Source organism: Ailuropoda melanoleuca, chromosome 10, assembly GCF_002007445.2.
Source record: "Ailuropoda melanoleuca isolate Jingjing chromosome 10, ASM200744v2, whole genome shotgun sequence".
NCBI lineage: Eukaryota > Metazoa > Chordata > Mammalia > Carnivora > Ursidae > Ailuropoda > Ailuropoda melanoleuca.
The window spans coordinates 73,224,742-73,250,910 of NC_048227.1; the positions used below are offsets into that span (position 1 = coordinate 73,224,742).

The following is a 26,169-nucleotide window of genomic DNA, read 5'->3' on the forward strand; positions in this document are numbered from 1 at the left end:
AATTTATATTTTTCATTAGACCATGTGCAGTGTATTTGTAAGTAGAATCTTGGGTTTGAAGAGAAGAACTGCAAATCTTAAATTTATATTTGTGTGGTTACTTGTTTCTGTTTCTAGGGGCAGTTGAATAAAAAGGATATTTTTGGGAAAAAGTTGTGGTTTTAGAATGTCATCTAAGTTTATTTCCGGTATTCATTTAGTTTGCTAGTTTTTAATTTTTAACTCAACACTTGTACCATGATTGTATCTGTCACTCAATTGAAAAAAAAAAGGGCGGGGCTGTTTTTTGTTGATAAGGTATGATTAGAATTAGTATTTAGAATTTAGCAGTATTTCAGACTTGTGTTGGGGATTATTTAAACATTTGAAATTGTGCATGTATAAGATCATGAATTTATGAGCATTTTTGTATTTGGTAGTGTATCAGTGTATTAGAGAAGTTTGGGAAATAGAGAAGTCATTCATAATTCTTCCTTCATGTGACTTATAATTTGAGGGTACTGCTTTCCGATCTTTTTTCATATACTTTTTTTTCCTTTCGTTCTAATACTACTTATGAACTTCTTCGGTCTCTTTTTCACTTGATACTATTCATGTAGGCACATGTTGCTACATAGCCTTCATCACTAACAGAGTTGTATAATATTTTCTATTGATTAGTTCTATCATTATTTATCTAATGATTTCGTTTCGTTTAGATTGCTTTTAAATTTTTCTAATAAAAATAATACTGAGATAACCATCTTTTTTTCTGTTTGGATTATTTTGAATTTTTCTGTAGAGTAGTGTAAATATTGGAAGAAGAAAGACTGACAGGGAGGATTTCTTCCAGAAGATGAGAGAACTTAGTTGAAAGTCTGCTCAGATTGAACTTGTACTCCTTTCATGTACTGAAGGAGGAGGAAAAGATGGAGAGTATAGATAAAATTGGGTGAGGATGATGAACTGAGGTCGGGGGTCTGCTTTGTTTTTCTGTTGTTCTGGCAAGGGGTTATCTGGGTGGAGATGAAAAGTGCCTGTAATTGGGGCACCTGGGTGGTTCAGTCGATTAGGCCACCAACTCTTGATTTCTGCTCAGGTCATGATCTCAGGGTCGGGAGATCAAGCCCCAAGTCTGGTTCTGTGCTCACTGTGGAGTTTGCTTAAGTCTCTCTCTCTCCCCATCTCCCTCTGGCTCTACACCCATGCACACCTGTGCATGCTCTCTCTCTCTCAAAATAAGATAAAATAACATTTAAAAAGTGCCTGCAGTCTTGATGGTTGAGACAGAGGATTAGTAAACACCTCTGATGCACCTGAAACTTTTTTCCTTAGATAAAATAATAAAAATTAGTATAATATTCCCTATAATTTTCCATCATAGTTGTTTCAGAGTTCCTTTTCCACCCCTCAGGTGGCTACAACTACCTAAAAAAAGGAGGGATCATTCAAAGAAATATATTATTACTTAGAAGTTAAAAATAAAATAGCTGTATTATCAGGAATGATCAACAATAAAAAATCGTGAGATTATACTTTGGGGTAAAATATGCATTAATTATTTTGGTTAAAATACCTAAGACAGTAAATACAAAATCTTAAGTTTAATCTTGTATTTACTGATAGTTGCTCTTATGGTCATTTATAAAAGTGTTCAGATGTTGTACTATGTTATCCTAACAGGTTAGCTGTTAAAACAATTTACTTTTTTACTATTGGAGCAAGTTTTATCTTGGTTAGAGTCAGATCATGTATTCTTACATAAAAATAGCAAATAGGAATCTCTCCTTATTGACTTCTTCAGTAGAAGCATATGAGGCCATAAAACCAGTTACAAGTTGTATATTGTTATTTTTTTTCAGTCTCCTTTTTGGATTCTTAGCATTCCCTCTGAAGATATTGCCAGAAACTTAATGAAACGAACAGTGTGTGCCAAGTAAGAGAAACTTATGTTTTCCTGCAGATTGTATACCGTACTTTTCATACTACTCTGTTCTTGCTATATTGGTGGAGAATTACAAGGGGTCAGTTGTTGGGGGTGGGGGGAGCACACTGTAGCTTGCAGATACATGAATTTGCCACTGGGTGGTGGTGGTAGAATGGGGAGTTCTTTGCTGAAACTGAAGGTGAGGAAATCTTTGTGGTGAAATGCCTGAACAACTGTTTTGGGGTAATTTTTTTAAACTTCTATATTAAGCAGGAGTATGGTATAAGATGTAAATGCTGTTATTACATAGGATAAGTGCCACATTTAATTAATAACGAAAGTATTGAAAATCTAAAGATGTTTTTCTTATCGATGGCTTTTAGTTGAGTGAGCAGATAAGTGTGAAATGAAAAAAAGTGAGGACTGCCATGAAATATGTTTTGCTGTTTTATTTGTTAGAGTGGAGTCCTGATTATCACACCTTGTGTGGATTACTATAATGATGTTAATAGTTTATCCTGTTTTCTGGATTTTATCATTGGTATCTGATCTTTTTACCATTTCTTTCTTCCTTCCCTCCCTCCTTCCTTCCTAATCTTGTAAGTTGAAACTTGCTAATTGGTCTTACCATTCAGTAAAAATGACTAGCAGAGAGAAACATAACTAAAAAAAAATCTTTTGAATAATTATTAGTTTTGATTAGCATATTAAAATTTATGGCTCTAAGAGTTGTTTGATTTCAGCAGATAAGGCTTATTAGGTTTAAAATAGCTATTTGAGGACCAAGAATTTGTACACTTCCTTCAAAGCTCGCATCTTCTCCTACATTTGCTTAATGGTACAATTAATAATTATGTAATGAGTATGTAATATTATATAATAATTTCCTTGACTACTTTTTGTTCTTTGTATATTTTGAATAGTTTAGGTTGGGTATACCTCAGTGATATACTAAGTAAGGGTGGTATGACTATAGAGGTCTTCTGTCTATAAATTTAATAAAAGCAAAGGAGGAATTCATTTTCAAATGATAAAACTCACAGTCCTAATGTAGCATTAATTGTTCTGGAAGTAAAATAGACTTTTATAAGCATGGATCGAAAATTAAATTCAAAACTTTTTTTGTGGCAGACTAGGGATTGAAAGTTAATTTTGTTTTGTTGATTTATTTTTAACATGGAATATTTTGAGCATACCACAAAAAGAGTGAAAAATATAATAAACACCTAGGTGGATACCTTGTTAGAGCTCAACATTTGAGATATTTACCACAGCTTTCTTTTTTTTAAAAAAAAAAGTGGTTTATAGAATCGTTGACTTTGTGCACCTTTCCCAGTTTCATTCACCTCCTTCTCTCAAAGGATAAAGAATTTTTGTCAGAAAGATTTCATTGTTACTTCCATAATCATTAAAAAATATGACATTGTTGATTTTATATTAGTAAGTTGATATCCATGCTTATTTATATAGCCCCTATGAAAAATGTGGCAGCCTACATAAGCTTTATAATCTCTAAATTATGGATCATGATAGTTTAGTCATATATATGAAAGCTGTGTACTCTGAAAATCTAAATCATAAAAGGTATTATTAAAATTAATGTTCCAATTATAGCTGAAGCTTTTGATGTATGTCTAATCTTTATTTTGACTATTTAAAATATAAATTTATTAATATATAAATTCTTTCTGAAAAAGACGATAAGGAGTATATTTTGTTGATTCTGGGTTATCATTACAAGCATTAATTCCTACATTATACTATGTAATAGTTCATTAGGGATAATTATGATCCATGAAACTAGTCATTCCCTGAATGGCCTGGGATTCCTTTTTTTTTTTTTTTTTTTTTTAAAAGAGGCACTGTATTATAGTGCATGTAGTCATGTGTGTAGTGTGGAGTTTGATGGATTGGAATCCTAGCTTCATTAATTGCTATATGACCTGAAAGAGTCATTTTATCTCATTGTGCCTCATTGGTTCAATGGGTGATGATACTGGAAGCTACCTCATAGGGCTCTATGAGGAACAATCGTGAATCCATATTAAATGACTTTAGAACAGTCCCTTGTACTTTGAGTTGTAAAAAGTGTTATCTTTCGTTATTTTTTATTATTTTTGTTTTTCAAGGTTTTCCCTATCCAGAGGTTGAGTTACATATGCTTTCCTTCAGTTTATGCTTCCAGGAGTCTTCTCCCTTAAGTTTCATGAAGGCAGTGAACTTTGTTCTGTTGTGTCTTAGTGCCTAGAACAATTCCTGGTATATAGTAATACTTAATAAATATTTGTCGAATAAATGAATGGATCAAGCTTATTATAATTTATAAACATTAAGAAAAAATCCTGAATACATGGAATTTGGGGTCATCTGTTTTGAATAATTGGGTTTGCTGCTTTTTACTCTTTGTATGTTTCTATAGCTGAGGTCATCCCGTTAGTGTTGGCTAAGTAAGAGTAGGATTACTGTAGAGGCCCTCTTTCTATAAATTCAGTAGAAAGGAAAGGAAGAATTTGCTTTCAAAGGATAATATTCTCAATGCTAATGGCAGCATTAATTACATTTATAAAGTAGTTCGAAGTTAGATGCACAAAATTATGCTACTGTGTAGATTTGAGTTCCATTACAATGAATTCTTGTTTTAATGAAATTTGCTTGTAATCGTTTAAATATTCCTTGAAATTGGTGGAAGTTTGAGGATTTGTTTAATAGTAAGAATTTTCTTCTTGTAGTGGTTAGAAAAGTACCTAAAAGTTACTAAATATTAGTGAGTAATAGCTAAATATTAATTGCAACATTTTTAACTGGTCATTTTTGTTTTATAAAGAAGACACTGGGAAGAATTGGATTTACTGCAGCTGCTCACCTGTTTCACAAAATGAATAATGTTACTGCATCATTTGTATTCTAGTATAAAATATAATAATGAAAACTTGGAAAAATCTTGACTTATGTTAAATTTCCTTCTTCTGTGTAAAGTTAAACTTCTCTTTGTGATTTGGACTTATGTTTATTTTTAGGACACATTTCTCATTTATAGCTTAGAAAATATAGGCAATAATTGTATTAGTGGAACAAGTATAAAGAACTAGGGAAGTAATTGTTACATACTACTGCTTGAACTGATTTTGTTATTGATTTCCTAGGTCCATATTTGAACTATGGGGTCATGGAAAATCTCCGGAGGAGCTTTATAGTTCTCTTAAAAACTACCCTGTGGAGAAGATGGTGCGTAGTGAAATGTGTTTTTATATAGGTTTATCTACAGATACTGTAGAATTACGAAGCTTAAAAGAATTTATTTGCTTTTATTTTAGGTTCCATTTCTACATTCAGACTCTACATATAAAATAAAGATTCACACATTTAATAAAACATTGACACAAGAAGAAAAAGTCAAACGAATAGATGTAAGTGAATTTAGCAAAAAAAAAATGAAAGAAAAACCTATGAAATTAATGTGGTCTGCTGCTGTTGATATGTAATAATAATTCTCAATTCTGTTAAGTGCTTATTTTGTAGCACATTGTGTGCTAAGTAATTTTCATGTTTTGTCTTAATGCTGATACCAAATGTACAAAATATGTATTATTATATAAGCACTGTTTTTCCTTTTAAATTCTAATAGAACATGAGAATCACTTATTTTTTAGGCACTTGAGTTTCTGCCATTTGAAGGGAAAGTGAATTTAAAGAAGCCACAACATATATTCTCTGTTTTGGAGGATTATGGTTTGGACCCAAACTGCATCCCTGAGAATCCACATAACATTTATTTTGGTAGATGGGTAAGCAAGTGTCCTTTTTACCTATTTCAGATTATTTCTTTAAAAGCTTAATGTTAGACCTTTGTATAGGACTCTTTATATGTAGAATTTTAGGAGAGCTGAAGACTCAGAATTACCGTATGAATTGAAATGAGTGGAAAATATGTGGTTATGTGTTTTGTTTGTTTTTCCAGAGATTCCTGGGAAATGAGAGAGGCTTGTTAGATATAGGGCCTAGGTAGGAGGTGGTGTACCAGGAAAAAATAGCATAAAACTTGTCGGGAAGTCTGGATTGCTTTTTAAGCAGAGAAAAGGCAGAGTGCTGTGTTAGCTGAGCGATCTCATTTGTGGAGTTCTCAAATCTAAGCCCACATTCTGAAAAGAAATAAAACTACTCCAGAGCAGTCCTGCTCACTTCCCTAAGGGTAATGGAAGCTGGGGCTTATGTTACAGATTACTGTTTTTAGGAGAAAAAAGAGGTGGGTAAAGTTTATTCACCACCAACCCCTGGAATTATTGCATTCAAACTCAATTCAAATTTAGTTTGAAAAGTCACAGTAAATTGCAACACGCTAAAAAATACAAGGTATTTGTCCATAATTACCTCAATCACATTTTTTAAAGGAACAAGTTTAGAGCAATGGTAAGTGGAAAGAAGTTTTATCATCAAGATACTGTGGTTTTATTGTGAATGGTTATCTTCAATCTGTTTTATACAGTTAAACTAATTTGAAGAATCTCTGATCTAGATTGCAGATGGACAGAGAGAGCTTATTGAGTCATACAGTGTCAAAAAGAGACACTTTATTGGAAATACAAGCATGGACGCTGGTTTATCGTTTATCATGGCCAACCATGGAAAAGTGAAAGAAAATGATATTGTCTTTGATCCATTTGTTGGAACAGGTATTTTTATTTAACTGTTAAACTAGTGCATAGATGTTACTTGTTTATATTAGTCAAGGTTGTAGTAATGTTTTGCTAAAAGATTAGTAAATTTGTACAGAATAATCTTAATTATAAAGAGATAGTGACTAACAGATGACCACATATTTGTGTAATAGCTCAGTGTGCAACACTTGTGCCACTTCAAGAATGGTGTGATTTAATTTTGTGGGCTTTTTCCCTAAGTAAACCACTAGGTGGAGGGGCATACCATACATTGCAATACCGTGTACTGTGGAAATGGAAAGCTATACAGTTTATTTAATAGGAAAACTTGGAGGAAAAAGACTTGAGTGACAAGATAAAAATGTGTTCATCATTTAACATTCATAATCATATACTTACATGGAATAAAATGTGTCTGATCTTTGATTTGGTTTGTAGAGGTGTATAAGTAAGTGTGAACATAAGAAAAGTGACTTAATTATCGACGGGCTAGAGCCTGGCTGCTGAAGCTGCAGTCTGTATTCTGTACACACTTGATTGGATGTCCTCATAATTAACGATGTGTAGAAGTCCTAAGATTCCACACTTACCTCCTCTGATTCCGTGAAGAAATTTTCCCACTTTGCGCCATTTTTTGCTGAATCTTACTCATAGCTACGGAGCACTCATATTTAGGTTTGTCTGGCTAAATTCATTGTGATTCAGATTGTGTTGGAACAAAGTATGTCTGCGGTTGGAGTTTCTCCCCGTAGCTGTCTTTCCCTATCAGAAACTTGGGAAGCAGTATTGCCACAATAGCTAACATTGTTTTGTTTTTTTTTTTAAAGATTTTATTTATTTATTCGACAGAGATAGAGACAGCCAGGGAGAGAGGGAACACAAGCAGGGGGAGTGGGAGAGGAAGAAGCAGGCTCATAGCGGAAGAGCCTGATGTGGGGCTCGATCCCATAATGCCGGGATCACGCCCTGAGCCGAAGGCAGACGCTTAACCGCTGTGCCACCCAGGCGCCCCAACACAATAGCTAACATTGTTGAACTAAAAAGAAAAAAAAAACTTCCTGAGGAGATTGTGGCACAGAGAGAGGTTGTATGACTTGGCCAAGGTTATACAGTGTGTAAATTTCATGAGATTCAAACTCAAGCAGTCTAACTCCAGAGCTCATGCTCTTGACTACTACGCTAGAGCTTTCTCTTTCTGTATTAGAATCTGTTGGCCAGCTGTTATACCATAAACTAACTTGAGGGATATGACCACGTGTGATTAGAAAGAAATAGTATCAAAGTCAAGAGATTTCTAACTGTTGGAATGATTTTCTGTGTTTGTTGTTGAATTAATATGCTAGTGAGTTTCTCTTCTCCCACTCCACCAATGTCTCCATATATCCCCCACCCAACATTCGACCTATTTGTTTCTTTCCTATCCTCATTATCCTTAGTGCCTCCCCCCACTTTTTAAACTTTTATTCGAAATAATGCCAAACTTATAGTAAAGATACAAGAATAAAAATAGAACAGAGAACACTTACATGTACCTGACTCAGATTAAACTGTTGTTAACATTTAGCCTCATTTACTTTATCATTTTTCTTTTTATGTTTATTTACACCATTTTATTTTCTTTACCACTTGAAATTAAGTTGCATCCATCCCATCCCTTTACCTCTCAAATACTTCAATATATATGTATCTCAAGAATGAGGATATTCTCTTACATAACCACAGATTAGTTTTCATTGTTAGCAACTGTACTATTAATACAATACTTTAATGTTCATATGACATTTTTGTAAATTGACCCACTGATGTCTTTTATACCATCTTTTTTCCTTTCCAGTCTAGCATCAAGTATTGTATTTTGTCATTGATGTTTCTTTGATCCATTTGATATGGAACAAGTCCACAGTCTTTCTTTTATGAAATTTGCACTTTTGAAGAACACTGTCTCTCCTCTCTTTTTTATTCAGAATGTACCTCATTTGGGTCATTTATTTCCACATGATTAGATTCAGGTTATACATTCCTGCTGGACTACAACAATGATTTTGTGTCCTCAGGGCATCTGCATGATGGTTATCTGCCCCTCATCAGTAATATTCATTTTGAATATTAGGTGGTGGGTGATTTTCCCCCAGTGCAGTTAATAGGCGGCCTGTGGGGACACATGTTAAGATCCATGTAAATATCCTGTTCTGCATCTAAATTTCCCCTCACCCCTGCCAAGTTGTCAGGTTTGGCATTCATTGTTAATTCTTGCCTGAACCAGTCTTAACTTTGGTCACAAAGGGATGATTTTCCAGTAATAGTACTCCCTCCACAATTACCACGTGACATTCTGTTATAACCAAGAGCTCTTTCTTCTCTCCTATGTATTTATTATTAATATAAGCTTGTGGATTCCTCTTAGTGGTCTATAATTCATTACTTAATTATTTCGTTCCTCAAATTGTCCTACGTTTACCAAGTGGAGCCCTTTTGCACTGAATCTGTCTTTTATTTTTGGGCACTTCTTTCTGGCTCTTCTTTTACCTGCCCAAACCCTGGAATCAGTCATTTCTTCAAGGAACTGTTGTTTCTTTTAGTGGGGAATGGTATTAGAGACCAAGATCTGGGTGCTAAGTATCTTCATTTTTCGACCCTTTCAGCAGATAAGCTAGGACATTTACATGTGTATGTGCACAATATGCATATAAATGTGTGTGCACGTACACATATCCCTATGTATGTACTGTGTGTGCATGTGGATATATACACATATTGTAGAAATTGTGAATTTTCATATATACTACAAGTTCTAGTCTATCCCGACAGATTTCTTTCTTGCCTATCCCCATTCCATTTTTACATGTGCCTTCTTCGACAGTGAGAATCCTGTTTTCTTTCACCATCTACACATTTATTCTTTTGCTCATTCCCATAACACATCTAAAATAGTTTCAAAATTGCTTTGCCCTTACCACTAAAAGAAAAGCTAAACAATACAGAAACCCTATTAAAAGGATATGTTTTTAGGCTATGTATTCAGTTCTCTACCCCACCTAAAGGGCAGTAAAGTCAAATATTGTGCTTTCTTTTTATTCCCCTTCATTTAAAAATCAGTTCGGAGTTCATTTTTTTCAGTTTGCCCTCAGTTTTAGATTTTTTACCTCCTTCCATCCTTGTTTATTTATTTTTAAATATGTAGAAGATCAGTTTGCTTCCAAAAGTCAACTATACAAGAGGTATACTCAAATATCACTCCTTTCCACATCTGTTCCATTCTCATCCCCCATCCCTTGTAGATAACCAACTTCTTTTTTTTTTAAAGTTGATTCTTCTTGTTTGTTTGGTTTTTTTTTTTTGTAATGATAGGCAGATATACGTACATTTTATTTCTACTTCTTTCTTACACCACTTTGCTTTTCTCACTTAACAGTTTTTCCTGAAAATCACTGTCTGTTAATTCATAGGGATTGTCTTCATTCTTTTTTATAGTTGTACTCTATGGGTGTATATACTATGATTTATTCAAATAGTCTCCTATACTTGGACACGGGTAGTGTCCAGTATTTTAGAGTTACAAATAAAGCCTGCAATTAATACTCTTTCGTATATATACTTGCATAACATTGGAGATACGGCTCTAGGGTAAATTCTTAAAAGTAGAATTGCTGGTTTAAGAATGTATGTATATTGCTAAACCTTGCTGACCAGCAGAGTTTACTGTCAAGGTTTCGAAATGTTGCCAGTCTGTTGGATGAAAACATAATCTCAGTGTAGTGTTATTTTGTATTTCTCTTATTATGAGTGAAGTCTAATAACCTTTTATATATACACATATATATATTTTAACATGTATTATATATTAAAATTGTTTCAGGGGTACAGGTCTGTGATTCATGAGTCTTATATTAATACCCAGTGCTCATTACAACACATACCCTCCCCAGTGTCCATCACCTAGTTACCCCTCCCCTCCAGCAACCCTCAGTTTGGTTCCTATGATTAAGAGTCTCTTATGGTTTGTCTCCTTCTCTGGTTTGTCTTTTTTCATTTTTCCTCTCTTCCCCTATGAGCCCCTGCCTTGTTTCTTAAATTCCGCATATCAGTGATAGCATATGATAATTTTTTTTCTCTCATTGACTTATTTCATTTAACATAATGCCCTCTAGTTCCATCCATGTTGTTGCAACCTTTTATATTTTAAGGGCTATTTTAATTTATTGAAAATATTTTTCATGTCTTTTGCCCATTTTTATGTAGACATTTCTTAATTTTGAAAGTACTTGTATGTTAGGGAATTAGCCCTTCCTCTTTTTTCTTGTTTTTTGTATGTATGCAAAGATATATACATATGTATATTACATGCGCGTCCGCGCTTGTGTATATACAAAAACAAATATTTTCTCCCAGTTTGCCATTTATTTTTTGACTTTGCAAGCAGTTGACTTTTGCCATGCAAAAGTTTTTCCTACATCTAAGTTAGAGAGGTATCTAACTATGTTTTTCTTCTAGTATGTTTATAGTTTTAGTTTAGTTTCCTAGATCTCTGGTCTGTTTGGAGTTTTTTTATATGCTGTGAGGAATGGATCTATAAATTTCTCTTTTTTCCAAATGCTAAACCTTTTATTAATCCTTAATTTGTTCTTGGACTTTAAAAACTTCTTCTGTGAATGAGAAGAATTCTTCGACATACATACGTGTACATAATGCTTAATATCTATACATACATGTAGACAAGACTATAAAGTCTAAAAATAGAGTTCCTAGTATAGGTAAGATTTCTTTCCCTTGACGTATATGAGGTTGGGTATATTATGAAATGCTAACTGTAATAAAAATATCAATTACCTTCAGTGTGAGTAAGGGGCAAGGAGACCTGCCCCTAATTTGCTTTAGAGCAGCTCCTTAGAGTGGGTAGTAGATCTTGGTCCTGTGACTGTTTACATAGGACAATTAACTGAAAATTACAAAGAGGAAGATCTTTGCCAAGATGCTGCTAAAATTTGTCTTTGTAATTCGTGTTTCTAGTTTAAGCATAGCTTTAGAACTTTAGTTTTTAGTGCTTTTGTTTTGAAATTGGTGATATAATTGTGAATGGGCCCAATTCTTAAGTATAGTTTGTCCTTTTTCTTGGGCATTTTGTCTCACTGATGGGTAGTACCTTCTGAAGGATTGGGGAAATACTAACCCTGTGCCCTCCTCCATGGCCATAGTTTTACAAAAATATTTTTGATAATATTTTTTCCTGGTTTCCCTTTTCTAATATTTAAAAATAAAGTCATGTGTATCCAATCCTTTCCCATTTTAAAGGCACAAAATTGAAATATATTAGTTTTCCAAATGTTTAATCCACTGACTTCTCATGACCTGTGATTTTCTCAAGGTTATAGGATAGCATAGAAAGCTTCTGGGAAACTGAAAGGAGAGATATAATCTTTTCCTGCCTAAATACTTTTCCTTTTTCTTTAGACAGTCTGCCGTTGTTGTCTAGAATGACATTATGAGCTGTAGAAACATACTTTCCTTTCCATTTTAGTGAATACATTCTTTTCATTTTAATAAGATTTTTTAAAAAGTTGTGTACCTCCATTTTTTTTCTGAGGGAGAAGATACCTATCATTGGGCCAGCTCTTAGTAGTTATGAAGTCCTGTTGTTCTAATATGAGTATGGCTGAACGATTGATGAGCATGATATGTTGAATACCTATAATGGTGCAGGCCTGCATATGATATACAAGAGTTGTGAATGGTATACAACTCTTATTAATTGAGTGTGCAACTTTACTTAATTTAATAACAAATTTTACTTTTGTTTATCTAATTGGTAAGCTAAGTGTATATTTGTTTCAATTGGTGCTGACCCCAGAGGAGAGAAAATGGTATAGAAAAAAGAGCAAATAGAGTGAGTTTTAAATCCTTAATCTATTAGTTATTATGTCACTTTGGGCAACGTTCTCAACTTGTTTGGGCCTCAGTTCTATCATTGATAAAATGGCAATAATAATATATTGTGAGGATTAAGTGAGGTAATAGTTGCATATGAAATTCTTAGGAAGTTGCCTGACACAAGGTAGACTTTCAGTAGACTGTAATGGTTATCATTATTATTTTTAAATTATTATTTTGTTAGGAACTTACATGCCTTTTTGGTGAAAGATGTTAGATATAGCCAATATTGAATGGTGATGATGAACAGTTTGGCCATGAACTCATTTTCTAGTCCCTTCTTTGGCTGATTTCCAAGATACTCATAATTTGCAACTGTTGGCAAATTGTGACAGCAGGCGAGGAGACTGAGGGTTAAAATTGTAAACATCTAATTCTTTATATATAATGAAAGTAATTGGTACAAGCAGACACACAGCCAGTTGCTGTAGGTAGCTGTGATATGATTTTATGACAGAGGTCCATAGATATTCCTTTTCTCCTTCCCCTCTCTCAAGTGAGTCAGCTATTTTAGTAATTGGGAATATACCCAGGAGACCATTATGCACTCCTTGGCTGCTTCTACCTTCAGATGAGCCATAGTGTAAGGAAAAGAGTGCAGCTCCTTTGGAATTTTATCATTGCAGAATGATAGACACAGGTGCCAGGTGTTGGGAAACTCTGTCCTGGTCCTGGGCGGAAACTAGGGGGGAGGAAAAGAGACAATTTGGAGAGAGGTAACAGGTCTCTTTAGGTCTGTGGAATAGTCTCTGCTTCTTTCCTGTTTTTGTCCACAACTCTCTGTAGTCCCCTTTTCCTGAGTTTCCTAGTTTATCTGGTAAAATTTCTATTTTCTAGCAATATCCTTTTGGTCAGGCTGCTAGTGTAACTTACCTGAGTTCATTTTGAAAAAGGATAAAGTAGATATAGTAGTATTCCAGTTTTCCTCCTTGTCTCCTTATCTTTCAGCAAAACCAAAGCCCAGCCTCTCATTTCTACACTTTTGTCAGGCGTTCCACTTAAATCTCTAATGATGAAAATCATAAATTAGTTACTGTATTACAAATAAATTCCACTTTTGTCCTTTTGCCTAGAAGATATTGCCCTAACCTTAAAGTGGTTACTATTTAAGTAAGGAGAAATTAGAACACTGAGTTTGTGGTATTTGTACACTTGATAGCATAATAAATTGGGTGAGTCACATTACCTGCCCCTCATCACTTCACCCCTCCTTTATCACGCCTTCTTCCACCAGAAGGCTTCAGGGAAACGCCAACTGAGGTATAATGAAATGTAAAAAATGCTTCAATTTAATTGAGAAAACAACTAGATGATTAACAGTGATTACCCCGTGACCAGTTCAGAGAAGCTAATTTATAATGATTTTATTTAAAACTTTGAAAGCTTAAAGGGCACAAAGTTAACTAACAGATGCAGTCTAACAGATTATTCATCTCCTTTCAGCAGTGTACTCTAAATTGGGTCTTCTCAAAACTCACTCTAACCAAATGGATAAGGTTCTGTTTAAGGAAGCACAGGAAAGCTTTTCTGTTCCCCTTGACAACTAGTTCTTCTAGGTGAGTATCTGCCTTAATTGGCAGAATTGTAGTAATTCCTCGTAATTTGGGTGAAGTGATTTTGTGAGTATTCCAGGTCATCACAATATAGTATCTTTCCTAAATATGGATGATTCCATTTATAGAACAACACTGAGGTCTTACTTAGCTTCCCTCTCATACAAATGCTTCTTGTAGTTAGTATGAAGGAACTTAGGTTTTAGTTTCTGCTGTTCTTTTTTTAGTCCTCCATTCTCTACTTCATGGACTCCAGTAGTAGTAGTAGTAGTAGTAGTAGTAGTAGTAGTAGTAGTAGTAGTTACAGTATTTTTCACAAGCAAAGTCTGTTTATTTAAGTGCATGTTCCCAGACTGTGTTTTAAATGGCTATGGAAGGAAAACCATTAATTTATAGATCTTGACCCTCTGGAGGCACTACCCATCTTAATTTTAGAGATTACTTTTGAGAAGGGTATATGGGAAAATATATAGAGAGTCTGTGCATAGTTTAAGAATATATTTCTGATGTCAGTTTTGACTGACAGACCTTTCTATGGTATAGCTATTAGGACTAAGAGCATTTTAATTTGGATGATTAAAAAAAGTAAAGTTCAATGGAAAGTACAATTATTAAAATAACTTTTTTTTTTCTTAAACAATTAAAAATATTATTACCTTTTATTTTAAAGGGTTTCATTAATTTTTAAATCTTTATTAGGGTTTTTCTGTGTGTGAGCTGGGCACAGCTATTAAGTTAGTCTAGTCAAATTGTGTTGGGACTTTTATTCTTACTTCGATCACAGCACTAAGGAAACAGAAAAGTCATTGTATTATTTTTGTGTATGCTTAATAGTTATTCAGAAATTCATATTTACAGTTTAAAAAGAGGTAATTGCTTCACTGATTATAGGAATAACTATTTCTTGTCCTAATATTTTAATTTTTGTAGGGATTAATGTCTTACATATTAATTAATGCCCCTTTAAGTTATTTGAAACTCAGGCTTCCATGGGAATTGAACCCAGTTGTCAGAATTTATTTATTGCTAACTCTTTTATATAGCAGCTTTATATGCTCATTGGTAAGTAAGGAGTAAGATGCTTTGTATAGACCTCTTGAAATCAGATGAAAATCTCTAAATATATATTATTTTGATTAAAAAAAAGGTAATTTTCCCTAAGCAGTATGTTTAAAGTAATGATGACAGTACACATATTAATTCCCTACATTGTGACCAATGTAGTGAGCATAATTTAGAGGTTTAATTCTGAGGCTTGCAAAATATGGTCAGGACCAGTGTTACTCTCTGGTACTCTGCCTACAGCTAGTTTGTAAGACTCTAGATCAGACTCAATAGGGAAGAAACGAGAGTCTGGGACTTTCTGGTTAATAGACCATAATTGTGTGATTTTTCAGGTGGCCTTCTGATAGCATCTGCTCATTTTGGTGCATATGTTTATGGGACAGACATAGACTACAATACAGTTCATGGCTTAGGTGAGTAGAGGTTCTAGACTGTTATAGTCTTTGTTCTTGTACCAAATGTGCCTTCAAAATAATTAAATGGGTTTATATGGCATTATGCATCTATCTTTAATGTTAAGATACAGAGTTGTGATATAATGTAGTTTTATTTATTCTTATAAACAATAAGATTTTGTTGGATACCTGCTTTTTATGAAGTGATTCAGTATGTGCAAAGTGATCTCCTGGGGGAACACAAAGATGAAAAGGAAAAGCTCTCCTCACAGTCTTAGAGAGATTTTTAAAAAGTTGGCAAACTCTAAGGTTGTAAACTTTATGCTTGGGAAGGAAGTAGGACAGGGACTAGCCATCTTCTACTCAGCATGTCCATGTTAATAACATACAGTTTCTATTTAAAGATTATCACCATTTTTTATTTGTTAATCGTACTCTTGCATGAATACTGGATTAATTTCTAGTCCTTGAGTACCATATTGTTTTTAATTCCATAACCAACCAAAGTATCTTTGAAGCAGTTAAAGTGACAGTAACTTAGAAGATTCTGCATTAGACTCAGGTTAACTCGAGGCAAACATTTACTTGCTCTTGAGGCAATTTTGGAAACTATTTTAAAATCTAGACACTTTGCTAATGATACATGATTGGATGGAATTGAATCAAACTGAAGAAAGTATTTCCATATACCTGAATGGTCCTAAAAATGTCAAGTTTCATTGATGATTTTGAAATTCTATTTGTGGTGGTATTCCATTTTTATAACTAGAATCAGCCCTTTGAACACCCTTTTTCTTTTTTACCACCCAGTTTTTCTCAAGTTATTGTATTGATGAGAATTTATTATACCTTTTTTTTTCTGAAACAATTTGCCATATAGTGTTCGACTACCTCTCTTTTTTCCTACCTTGACTCTACGGAATTTAATAATATTTGTCATAAGGAGAATTGGTTATGTTTTATCAAGTTCACCTAAATGGGCTAACCGGAAAAAGATATTCTTGGCAATATGATAGAGCAGACAAAGTGCTAAGAAGAATTATTCCAGTTTGCTTTTAGTGGAAGCAGTATATTTGCTTTAAGGAGATTGTCCTATATAATTTATTAGAATTCTTATTTATGAAAGTTATATTTCAACCTTTCAGTCTACTTAGGTAGAATTCCGATTTAGGTAGAATTTTCTCAGAACTTGTCCAAGATGTTGTTAAATATGCCCTCTGTTTCATGTGCTTGTAATCACTTTCTGTACTCTCAGATATTCTCAAAATCTCTTATTTTAAAAATATAAAACCTTTCCTATCACTTCTGTAGAGGCCCTCTGGCTGCCACTTTGTTTTCCACTTCCTTTTGCCAAAGTGCATCTTGAAAACTAGCATTTACTTGCTGCCTCTTCTTTTTCATCTCTCACTGTCTTCTGTCCATTATTTTCTAGCTCCCAGGCCTACTGAAAACTCTTACTAGGGCTACAGATCTATAGTATTCAGCAGTGTTGACCTTTGTAGAGCCTCCCTTGGTTTCCTGGACTGTGTGGCCTCATCGGGTGGTACTTTTACTTTGTCTGTTCCATCTCCGTCTCCTGAAGGCCCTGGGGATTTCTTTGACCTGTGCTAGCATGTTGCTGTTCTCCAGGCTTCTCTCTTTGACCACTTCTCCTCTCACAATGCATGTTATGCAGAGTCATGTCATTCTTCTCCTTTTGACTTTTTTAAGTTTTGTTTTTATTGTAAAGTAGATCAAGATACAGAAGAGTGTATAAAAATAGGATAATTATAGAACAAACCTGTAACTGCCACCTGGGTTAATAAAAAATGTCATTCATTCTTATGGATTTAACTTAAGTGCATATACTGGTATCTCCTCAGTGTATATATTCGGGCTTCTAACTACCCACTGAGTAGCTCTTTCTGAATGTTCTCTGGGTAGCTGACAAGCACAATCAGTACACCTCAAATCCCATTTTTTCCCCTAACCTCGTAGTTTCTCTAATTTTTTTTTTTTTTTTTTTTTTTTTTTTTTTTTTTTTTGAGAGGAGGCAGGTAGGGGCATGCAGAGAGGGAGAGAGAGAATCTTAAGCAGGCTCCATGCCAAGCTTGGAGCCCGGTGGTAGGCTCGGTCTCATGTCCCTGAGATCATGACTTGAGCTGAAATCAAGAGTTGGGTGCTTGACCAACTGAGCCACCCAGGCACCCTGGTTTCTCCTGTCTTAATCAACAGTATCATCATCCTTGTGTCTCCTAAACCAGAACTTTTGAACTTCTTCCTTCAACCCCCACTTTAACTTTTCATCTGTAACGTCTCCATTTGGCCTGTTCACTCCTTCATTTCCCAAGTTTGCTGTCTTCATTTCTGTTTCATTTATCTGATTCATCCTTGTTTCTACACGGGGCTATATGCTCCTGGAGGAAGGAGATCCTGTTCTATACAGCTTTGTGTCTTACTTGTATATGCTTTCAATTCAGTAAGTATTGAATGAGTGTTTAAGGCGGTTTTACTTGAAAGGTGATAGAACAAGATCAGTTGGACAGTACATTTTACTGTTCAAAATATATTTTTGTAGTAAGTTGAACTAAAAGTAACTTTATGTAAATAAAGTTAAGATTTTAAGTGAAAGCAAGTTTTATTTGAGTAGATGTAAGATAAGAAATAAGAATGCTCTATTTGATTTAGTAGTTTCTGTGTTCCTTTTTCTTTCCCTTTAGGAAAGGCTAGTAGGAAAAACCAGAAATGGAGAGGACCAGATGAAAACATTAGGGCAAATCTTCGTCAATATGGTTTAGAGAAGTATTACCTTGATGTCCTGGTTTCAGATGCATCTAAACCTTCCTGGAGGAAGGGCACATATTTTGATGCAATCATCACTGATCGTAAGTTTATTTTTATTCAAAAGTAAGAGTAGGATTAGTTTCCTAAAGTCATTTACATTTAAAGTAGAAAATTTATCAACACACAGAAGAATACCGGCTTGTACTACTCTTCACTCCCACCCCACCCCCTGACTTCTTCACATAGTGAGAAGGAAAAAAATGCGACTATAAGGTGGGATACCAATTTAACTAAGTAGTTGAGAGTTTACTATTTTGGTTTTTTAAATTATATAGAGTAACTTGTCTTTCCTTTTTCTCTTCAGTTTATTTTTTGGAGCATATATTTGTTTAAAATTTTTGACTATAATTGGTTATTAATATACCAGTTGAAGCCAAAATGTCATTTGCAATTAGAGTGTCAGATGTCAAAGAGTTTTATTTTTTGATTTTTTTAAAAAAAGATTTATTTATTTGAGAGAGAGAGAGAACATGGTTTCCCCCCACCCCGTGAGTTGGGAGGAGGGGCAGAGGGAGAGAACCTTCAAGCATACTACCCACTGAGCGTGGAGCGCAACATGGGGCTTAGTCCCACAACCATGAGATCATGACCTGAGCTGAAACCAAGAGTCAGACACTCAACCAACTGAGCCACCCAGGTGCTCCAAAGAAGAGAGTTTTAGATATCACATAATTCTCCATGTGTAGCTTTGGTGTTATGTTTTGCTTTGTTTTTGTAGCACGTTTTCACTGACATCTCCTTTCTAGAGTTACAAGAAATTTGGGATTCTGTGAGCCAATAGGCTTGTGAACTCACTGAGATTCAGGAATGTGAATGAGAATTTGTTTTCCTGTGCCTCATGAGTTCTGGGCTTTGCAGGAATCCTATCTAAGAATAGGTTGGCCTTTTCTACTGTATTTTGCAGTAAATCTGTAAATAGTGGCAAGTGTATCTCAACCCTTCCATCTCAGCTCTTTTCAGTTCTTTGGTAATTTAGGTGGTTTCAGATCTAACAAAAGAAAGGTATTATCAAGGTATTACACTGTCAGTATGAATCTGCTTTACAAAAATTGGGTGCTTTTTATTAATCTAATTTATTGTTTGTTCTCATTATGTATATTTATATAAATTATGTAACTTTTTTTAATCCATTGGGAGTGCGTTGGATACACTGTGGCCTTTTACCCCTATACTCCAGTGTCTATTTCCTAAGAATAGGGATAGTCTATTAGGTAGCCGGAGTATAGTTATCAGTTTCAATAAGTCAGTGCAATAGTTGAATTTTATTTTGTCATCCACGTTTGTTAGTCACCCAGTAATATTCCTTTATTTATTTTTTTGTTTTTCCCTCTGGGACAGTATCCAATCTGGTGTCAGGTTTTTCGTTTGGTAATATCTCTTTTAGGCCTTTTTTAGTTTGTCACAGTGTCACAGCCTTTCTCTCTTTTTATGACATTGACATTTTTGAAGAACATAGTGCCCTGCTGTCCTTCCCAATGTTTTAAATAGAATGTTCCTTGTGTTATACATTCTCGGCTGGAATATTTCATAGGTGGCGATGTGTTCCTCTCCGAGTGTCCCATCTGGAGGCCCATGATATCCATCTTTGCCAACTGGTGATTAGGTGACTTTTGACTATCCATGTTATTTGTGTTTTTTGTCTAGCTCCATATGGTATCAGAGAGTCTACAAGAAGAACAGGTTCTCAGAAGGAAATACAGAAGGGAATGGAAAAATGGTAAGTGAAAGTTAAATATAGTATGTTACTATTTTGAGAAGAAGCATGTTGTTCTTTTTAATTAGCTAAGTTTAACAGTCTTAAGGTTTTTCACCGATTTTGAAATTTTGTTTTCTTTTTCTAGTCCAGAAAGCCATGTTCCTGTTTCCTTGAGTTATCATCTGAGTGATATGTTTTTTGACCTGTTAAACTTTGCAGCTGAGACCCTCGTATTAGGTGGAAGACTAGTCTATTGGTTACCAGTGTATACACCAGAGTATGTAATGTTAAATAATTTTATTTTTAATTTCACTTTTGTTATATTGTATATCTAACATTTTTTCCCTATTTTTAATTGGATTCAGGGTAAATATCTTTGTGTTTAATGTTTATAATAGTCTTTGTTTACCTACATATGTGTATAAAACAGGCCCCATCCTCTTATTGATTGAATTTCTTTGACCGTTTTATATCAGGAGTTGACAAACTATAGCCTGTGGGCCAGATATGGTCCTCACCTGTTTTTATAAGGCACTTGAACTAAGGTGGGTTGAACTAAGATGGGTTTTTACATTTTTAAAGAGTTGTTAAAAAAGAAAAAAACAAAGAACATGTGACATAAATGTATGTGGCCCACTAAGGCTAAAATATTTACCATCTGGCCCTTTAGAAGAATAGTTTGCCAAACCCAGTTGTGTTACCTTACCTCAGGGTCTGATATATCATGACTGTTGGTAACTGTTTTGCTAGGCCACAAACATAGGTATTTTTTAACAACTTAGTTGAGGGATTCATCTGCTTACAACCTAGCTTTAATATATATTGGCTATTATGATCACCTTAAATGCAATAAATCTTTTTTAAAAGCTAACACCAAAATAAAAGTTTTGCTTATATTTAAAGCCCTGATTATGTTCCACATTATTGGTTTGGGTTTTATTATTCAGTAATTATTAATTATAAACAGAGCTGTGTACATCAACAGTGAAACACAAGATGTCTTGAATAAGACAGGATCTTTAAATTTGAAAGGTAATTTAATATCAAACTCAAAATTTGGCTCTTTCTCCAATCTGCCATAGTAATCTTTTTAAAAAATTATTTTAGTTCCGATGTTTACTATACATAATTGTACAGAAAGCATTTCAGAACAGTATTAACCTGTCTGTCTTTTCAAAATGGCAGATGGTCCTCAGCAGTTGGAAGCTGTGCTGGTTTTTATTTTAAAAACGTTGTATTGGAAGTTACTGTGGCCTGACTTTAGTCACGCATTTATTAGCTGATAAGACTAGTACGTATTCATGCCCTGGCTCCTTAATACTGGCCTTATGTTTGCTGCCAGAGATAATCTCATTTAATCTTTTCACTTTAGAAATAAGAAAAATTAATTCCAAGGAGTGAAGTGACTTGTCTACAGTTAATAGCTAGCTGACTATTTGGTTTCCTTATTCCTTCTTGTGGCTATGTTCACTTAATTCAACAGTCTACCAGATCTCAGGTGCCTGGTATGTGAAGTGATGGAGTTTTACCAATATTTTTGGAGAAGGTCACTTTTGTTTGTTTCTATACAAAAGTGGTTCCTGCCTTAGACAGGCTGAATTCCAGCAGCATGCTTACAGTTTTTTTGAGATTTATTTATTTGAGAAATTGTGCATGTGCATGCGTGCATGCAGCATGGGGGAGGGGCAGAGGGAGAGGGAAAGAGAGAATCCCAAGCAGACTCCCCACTGAGCTTGGAGCCTGATGCAGGGCTGGACCCCATGACCCCAAGATCACCGAGCTGAAACCAAGAGTCGGACACTCAACCAACTGAGCCACCCAGGTGTCCTCCCCCCTTTTTTAATTAAAGATTTATTTATTTATTAGAGAAGCTTGTGGTTTTAATTCAATTTTCAGGACTAAATTTTTGAGAAATCTATTTTTAGATAATTTCAGACTTATGTAAAAGTTTCAAATGTAACACAAACTCTCCTCATCCAGATTTTTCAACTGTTAATGTGCACCTACTGTATCTTCTTTCCTTACCCATTACATTAATCACATATCCATTATCATTCATCTTTTTCGGAACTATTTGCGAAGTTGCAGATAATGATGCCCCATAACCCCACATACTTCATTGTATTTCTCAAAAACAAGAACATTCTTGTCAAACCGCAATCAACCCTCCAAGTTTGGAAATCAACATTGATAACACTGCTGTCCATTTTATGGACCCTATTCAAATTTTACCACTTGCAGTCCATCTGAGAAAATGTGCTCTATTAATCCATCCTGTCATTCTCCTCCAGTCTGGAATATGTCCCCATTCTTTTCTTGTCTTTGTGTCCTTAACAGTTTTGTAGAGTATGTGGCTTATATTAAAGGTTGGCCCTCAAACAGGGTCCATGTGATTGTTTTGTTTTGTTTTATTTTTTTTAGAGAGGGAGGTGGCAGGGAGAGGCAGAGAGAGAATTGATGTTTCTTTTATGAGTAGTTCAGGTAGTGCCCTTGGTAAGAACACCACAAAAATTATACTGTGTTTTTCATGCATTATATCATGGGGCACATGGAGTTAACCCACTAGAGATCTTAAACTTGATCATCTGATCATTTTGTTCTCTTATCAGGGTTCTCCACATCATTTTCTTTTTTTTTTTTTTTTTTTTTTTTTTTTTTTTTTTTTTTTTTAGATTTTACTTATTTATTTGACAGAGAGAGAGACAGCCAGCGAGAGAGGGAGCATAAGCAGGGGGAGTGGGAGAGGAAGAAGCAGGCTCATAGTGGAGGAGCCTGATGTGGGGCTTGATCCCATAACGCCAGGATCACGCCCTGAGCTGAAGGCAGACGCTTAACTGCTGTGCCACCCAGGCGCCCCTCCACATCATTTTCTCCTTTGATTAGTATTTCATGGGGGAAGATATCCCAAGATTACTCAGTATCTCATTCTTCATCAAATCACTATTCACATTGACACCTCCTTGTGTAGTTTTTGGCATTTCTGGCTGTCCACTATTTTGTACTTTATTATTTAATTATAATTGAAGTTGAATGTACTTAAGAATATCTTTTGTAGTTCTTTTTTCCTTTCTTTTTATACAAAATTAAATTGGAGGTACTTTTAAGTATTTTTAATATTTCTAAAGATCTTACAAAATGGACACTGGATATTTTTTCAGTGACTTCTTGATTTTAATAATTTTCAACAAGGGAAAATTTCCAAATGCATATTATCAGGGGATATTTTATTTTTGTAAGGTTTTATTTATTTATTTATTTGACAGAGAGCAAGAGAGCACAAGCAGGGGGAGGGGCAGAGGGAGAGGGAGAAGCAGGCTCCCCACTGAGCAGGGAGCCCAACGCAGGACTCCATCCCAGTACCCTGGGATCATGACCCGAGCCAAAGGCGGACGCCCAACCATCTGAGCCACCCAGGTGTCCCTATCAGAGGGCTATTTAGAAGTAGAAAAGTGATACATGTTTTTATCACTTTTTTTACCTTAGATATTTATCAAGGGAAAGATTTCGTCCAGGTATGTGGCTAATGCACACGTGGGAAGACTATGATATTTATTTCCCTGACTTCATCCCTGGAGAAAGTTATGTCTATGTCCTCTGATGTTCATTACTAGAGTTCTGTTTTTCCTTCCCTTTATTATTTTTTTTTCTGTTTATACTTTCATTTGCATTTATTTTATGTAGAATTTACTCCCAGGCAGTAAGTTTTGTTTCTTCAGTTTCTTCTGGGATATCGTTTTTTTTCTGTGCAATTTCCTTTTCTGGTTTAGAAACAGTCTGTTCTTTTTCAATAAGGATCATCTCAATGTGGCAGGAGAGCTCACATATAGGTTAATCACATATAGGTTAGACCATGAGCCCTGTAAGTTCTGTTTTGTATCTTGGGTGCTTTGTTCACCTGGATGTGCTTAGTGACCAGAAAATCTACATCCGAACCCTTAAATTCGGCATTACTCTCTGCATTTGTGAGCATGTGCAGTAAAAATTCAGCACTCTTTTTGGGCCACCAACTGTGTGGCCTGGGCACACCTACCAACTCCACCATTGTAGCGACACAATGGCACACATGGCTTCTGCAGTGTGACATCCGTCAGATAGTTGGTGGCTTTTCAGGTATGCATACCCTTGATGGCCTGGCAATTTCACGTGTGTTCTTAAAGTGAACATGAAGATTGGGACCTCTTGATTTGCATGATTTTTAGGGTTCCTGGGTCAAGTGAATAGCAAACCATTTTCAGAGGTCACCTCAGGCCGATTATGGACAGAAGATGATCTGTTTCCCTTTAGCCTAAGGTGATCTTACTAATGAATTATTATTACTGTTAACTTATTAATGAACTTAGTTTGTCTTGTGTTTGTTAGGAAATGAATTATTTTCACTTCTGTATTATATGTCATACAAAATCTTTGTTCTTTTAAAATAGCACAATATTATTGTGAATTTAAGACCAAAATCATCTGCAAAAATTTGAAATACTGTTCTTCTGAATTCAACAATTTAGAATTAGTTTATGTTGTATTAAAAAATAACTTTTTATTGAACTAAGAATAAAGATTTCATTTTAAAATTATTCATTAGCACAGCTCAATTATAAAACTTTTTTACCTTTGGTGTAGTGAATATAGGCTTTTAGTCCTAATACTGAATCCATTTAGTCAACCAAATTCTGTTATATGATTCAAGTTTAAAAATAAGAATTACAGGTGCCTGGGTGGCTCAGTCAGTTAAGTGTCTGCCTTTGGCTCAGGTCATCCCAGAGTCACGGGATCGAGCACTATATTGGGCTACCTGCTCAATGGGGAGTCTGCTTCTCCTTCTCCCTCTGCCTCTTACCATGCTGTGCTCTTGCTCTCAAGCTCTCTCTCTCTCTCTCTCTCTAGCACACACTTTCTCCCTCACGCTCTCAAATAAATAAATGAAATCTTAAAAAAAAAAGAATTACATATTATAATCAAGTTCAGGTATTATTCTTTAAACCCAGGACATTTTGAAAAGTATGACATAATAAAAATAAAGTACTACCTTAAAGCTTAGTTATTTGTGAAGAATTGTTAGAGCTGATAATTGAAAAAGGGTTTTCTGTTTGGCAGTTTATTTTCTTTATTTTTTTAAGATTTTATTTATTTATTTGACAGAGAGGGAGGCAGCGAGAGAGGGAACACAGCAAGGGGTGTGGGAGAGGGAGAAGCAGTCTTCCTGCTGAGCAGGGAGCCCGATGTGGGGCTCGATCCCAGAATGCTGGGATCGTGACCCAAGCTGAAGGCAGGCGCTTAATGACTGAGCCACCTAGGCGCCCCCCTGTTTGGCAGTTAAATTGCAGTGAAGAAATTGCTACTCAACAAACTTGCTGTATTTACTTAAATATAGATTTTCCCCTCTTCAGCGTATTAGATTTTTTTGCCAGCATCACGATGCTCTGTACACTTTGTGTCTTTTCACCTTTATTTATTCTGTCCGCATTGCTTGATAAACCATTTCTTCTTTCCTCAGCTGATAAAATTCTAGTCATCTTTCAAGGCCTGGCTTAACTGTCACCACCTGTATGGTACTTTTCCAACCCTTCTCAGCAGAATTAATCTTTCCTCTGTGCTCTCATAGTAGTTTATTCTTTTATTTTTTTAATGATTTTTTATTATATTATGTTAGTCACCATACAGTACATCCCCGGATTCCAATGTAAAGTTCGATGCTTCATTAGTTGTGTATAACACCCAATGCACCATGCAATATGTGCCCTCCTTACTACCCATCAACGGTCTATCCCATTCCCCCACCCCCCTCCCCTCTGAGGCCCTCAGTTTGTTTCTCATAGTCCATAGTCTCTCATGTTTCATTCCCCCTTCTTTTTTTTTTTTTTTTTTAAGATTTTATTTATTTANTAAGATTTTATTTATTTATGTGACAGAGAGACAGCCAGCAAGAGAGGGAACACAGCAGGGGAGAGGGAGAGGAAGAAGCAGGCCCCCAGCCGAGGAGCCTGATGTGGGACTTGATCCCGGAAGGCCGGGATCACGCCCTGAGCCGAATGCAGATGCTTAACGACTGCGCTACCCAGGCGCCCCTTCATTCCCCCTTCTGATTGCCCCCCTTTCTTTATCCCTTTCTTCCCCTACCAATCATCTTAGTTCTTATGTTCCATAGATGAGAGAAATC

The 26,169-nt window shown here is 35.1% G+C and overlaps 1 protein-coding gene across 8 annotated transcripts in view; it reads left to right on the forward strand.

Annotated features, from left to right (window-relative positions):
* TRMT11 (tRNA methyltransferase 11 homolog) overlaps positions 1-26,169 on the forward strand; it is a 63,484-nt gene that overhangs the window by 6,445 nt on the left and 30,870 nt on the right. For 4 of the 8 annotated variants that reach the window (XM_034669092.1, XM_034669091.1, XM_002915134.4 and 1 more), the window contains 9 exons: positions 1,842-1,915; positions 5,050-5,131; positions 5,221-5,313; positions 5,557-5,691; positions 6,420-6,576; positions 15,437-15,517; positions 18,199-18,363; positions 19,967-20,039; positions 20,164-20,295. In XM_034669092.1, coding sequence (XP_034524983.1) covers positions 1,842-1,915; positions 5,050-5,131; positions 5,221-5,313; positions 5,557-5,691; positions 6,420-6,576; positions 15,437-15,517; positions 18,199-18,363; positions 19,967-20,039; positions 20,164-20,295 — 992 coding nt within the window. Of the gene's footprint in view, positions 1-38; positions 932-1,841; positions 1,916-5,049; positions 5,132-5,220; positions 5,314-5,556; positions 5,692-6,419; positions 6,577-15,436; positions 15,518-18,198; positions 18,364-19,966; positions 20,040-20,163; positions 20,296-26,169 lie in introns of those variants that run through there. The other 4 variants (XM_019795134.2, XM_034669095.1, XM_034669094.1 and 1 more) reach the window with 2 other exon arrangements.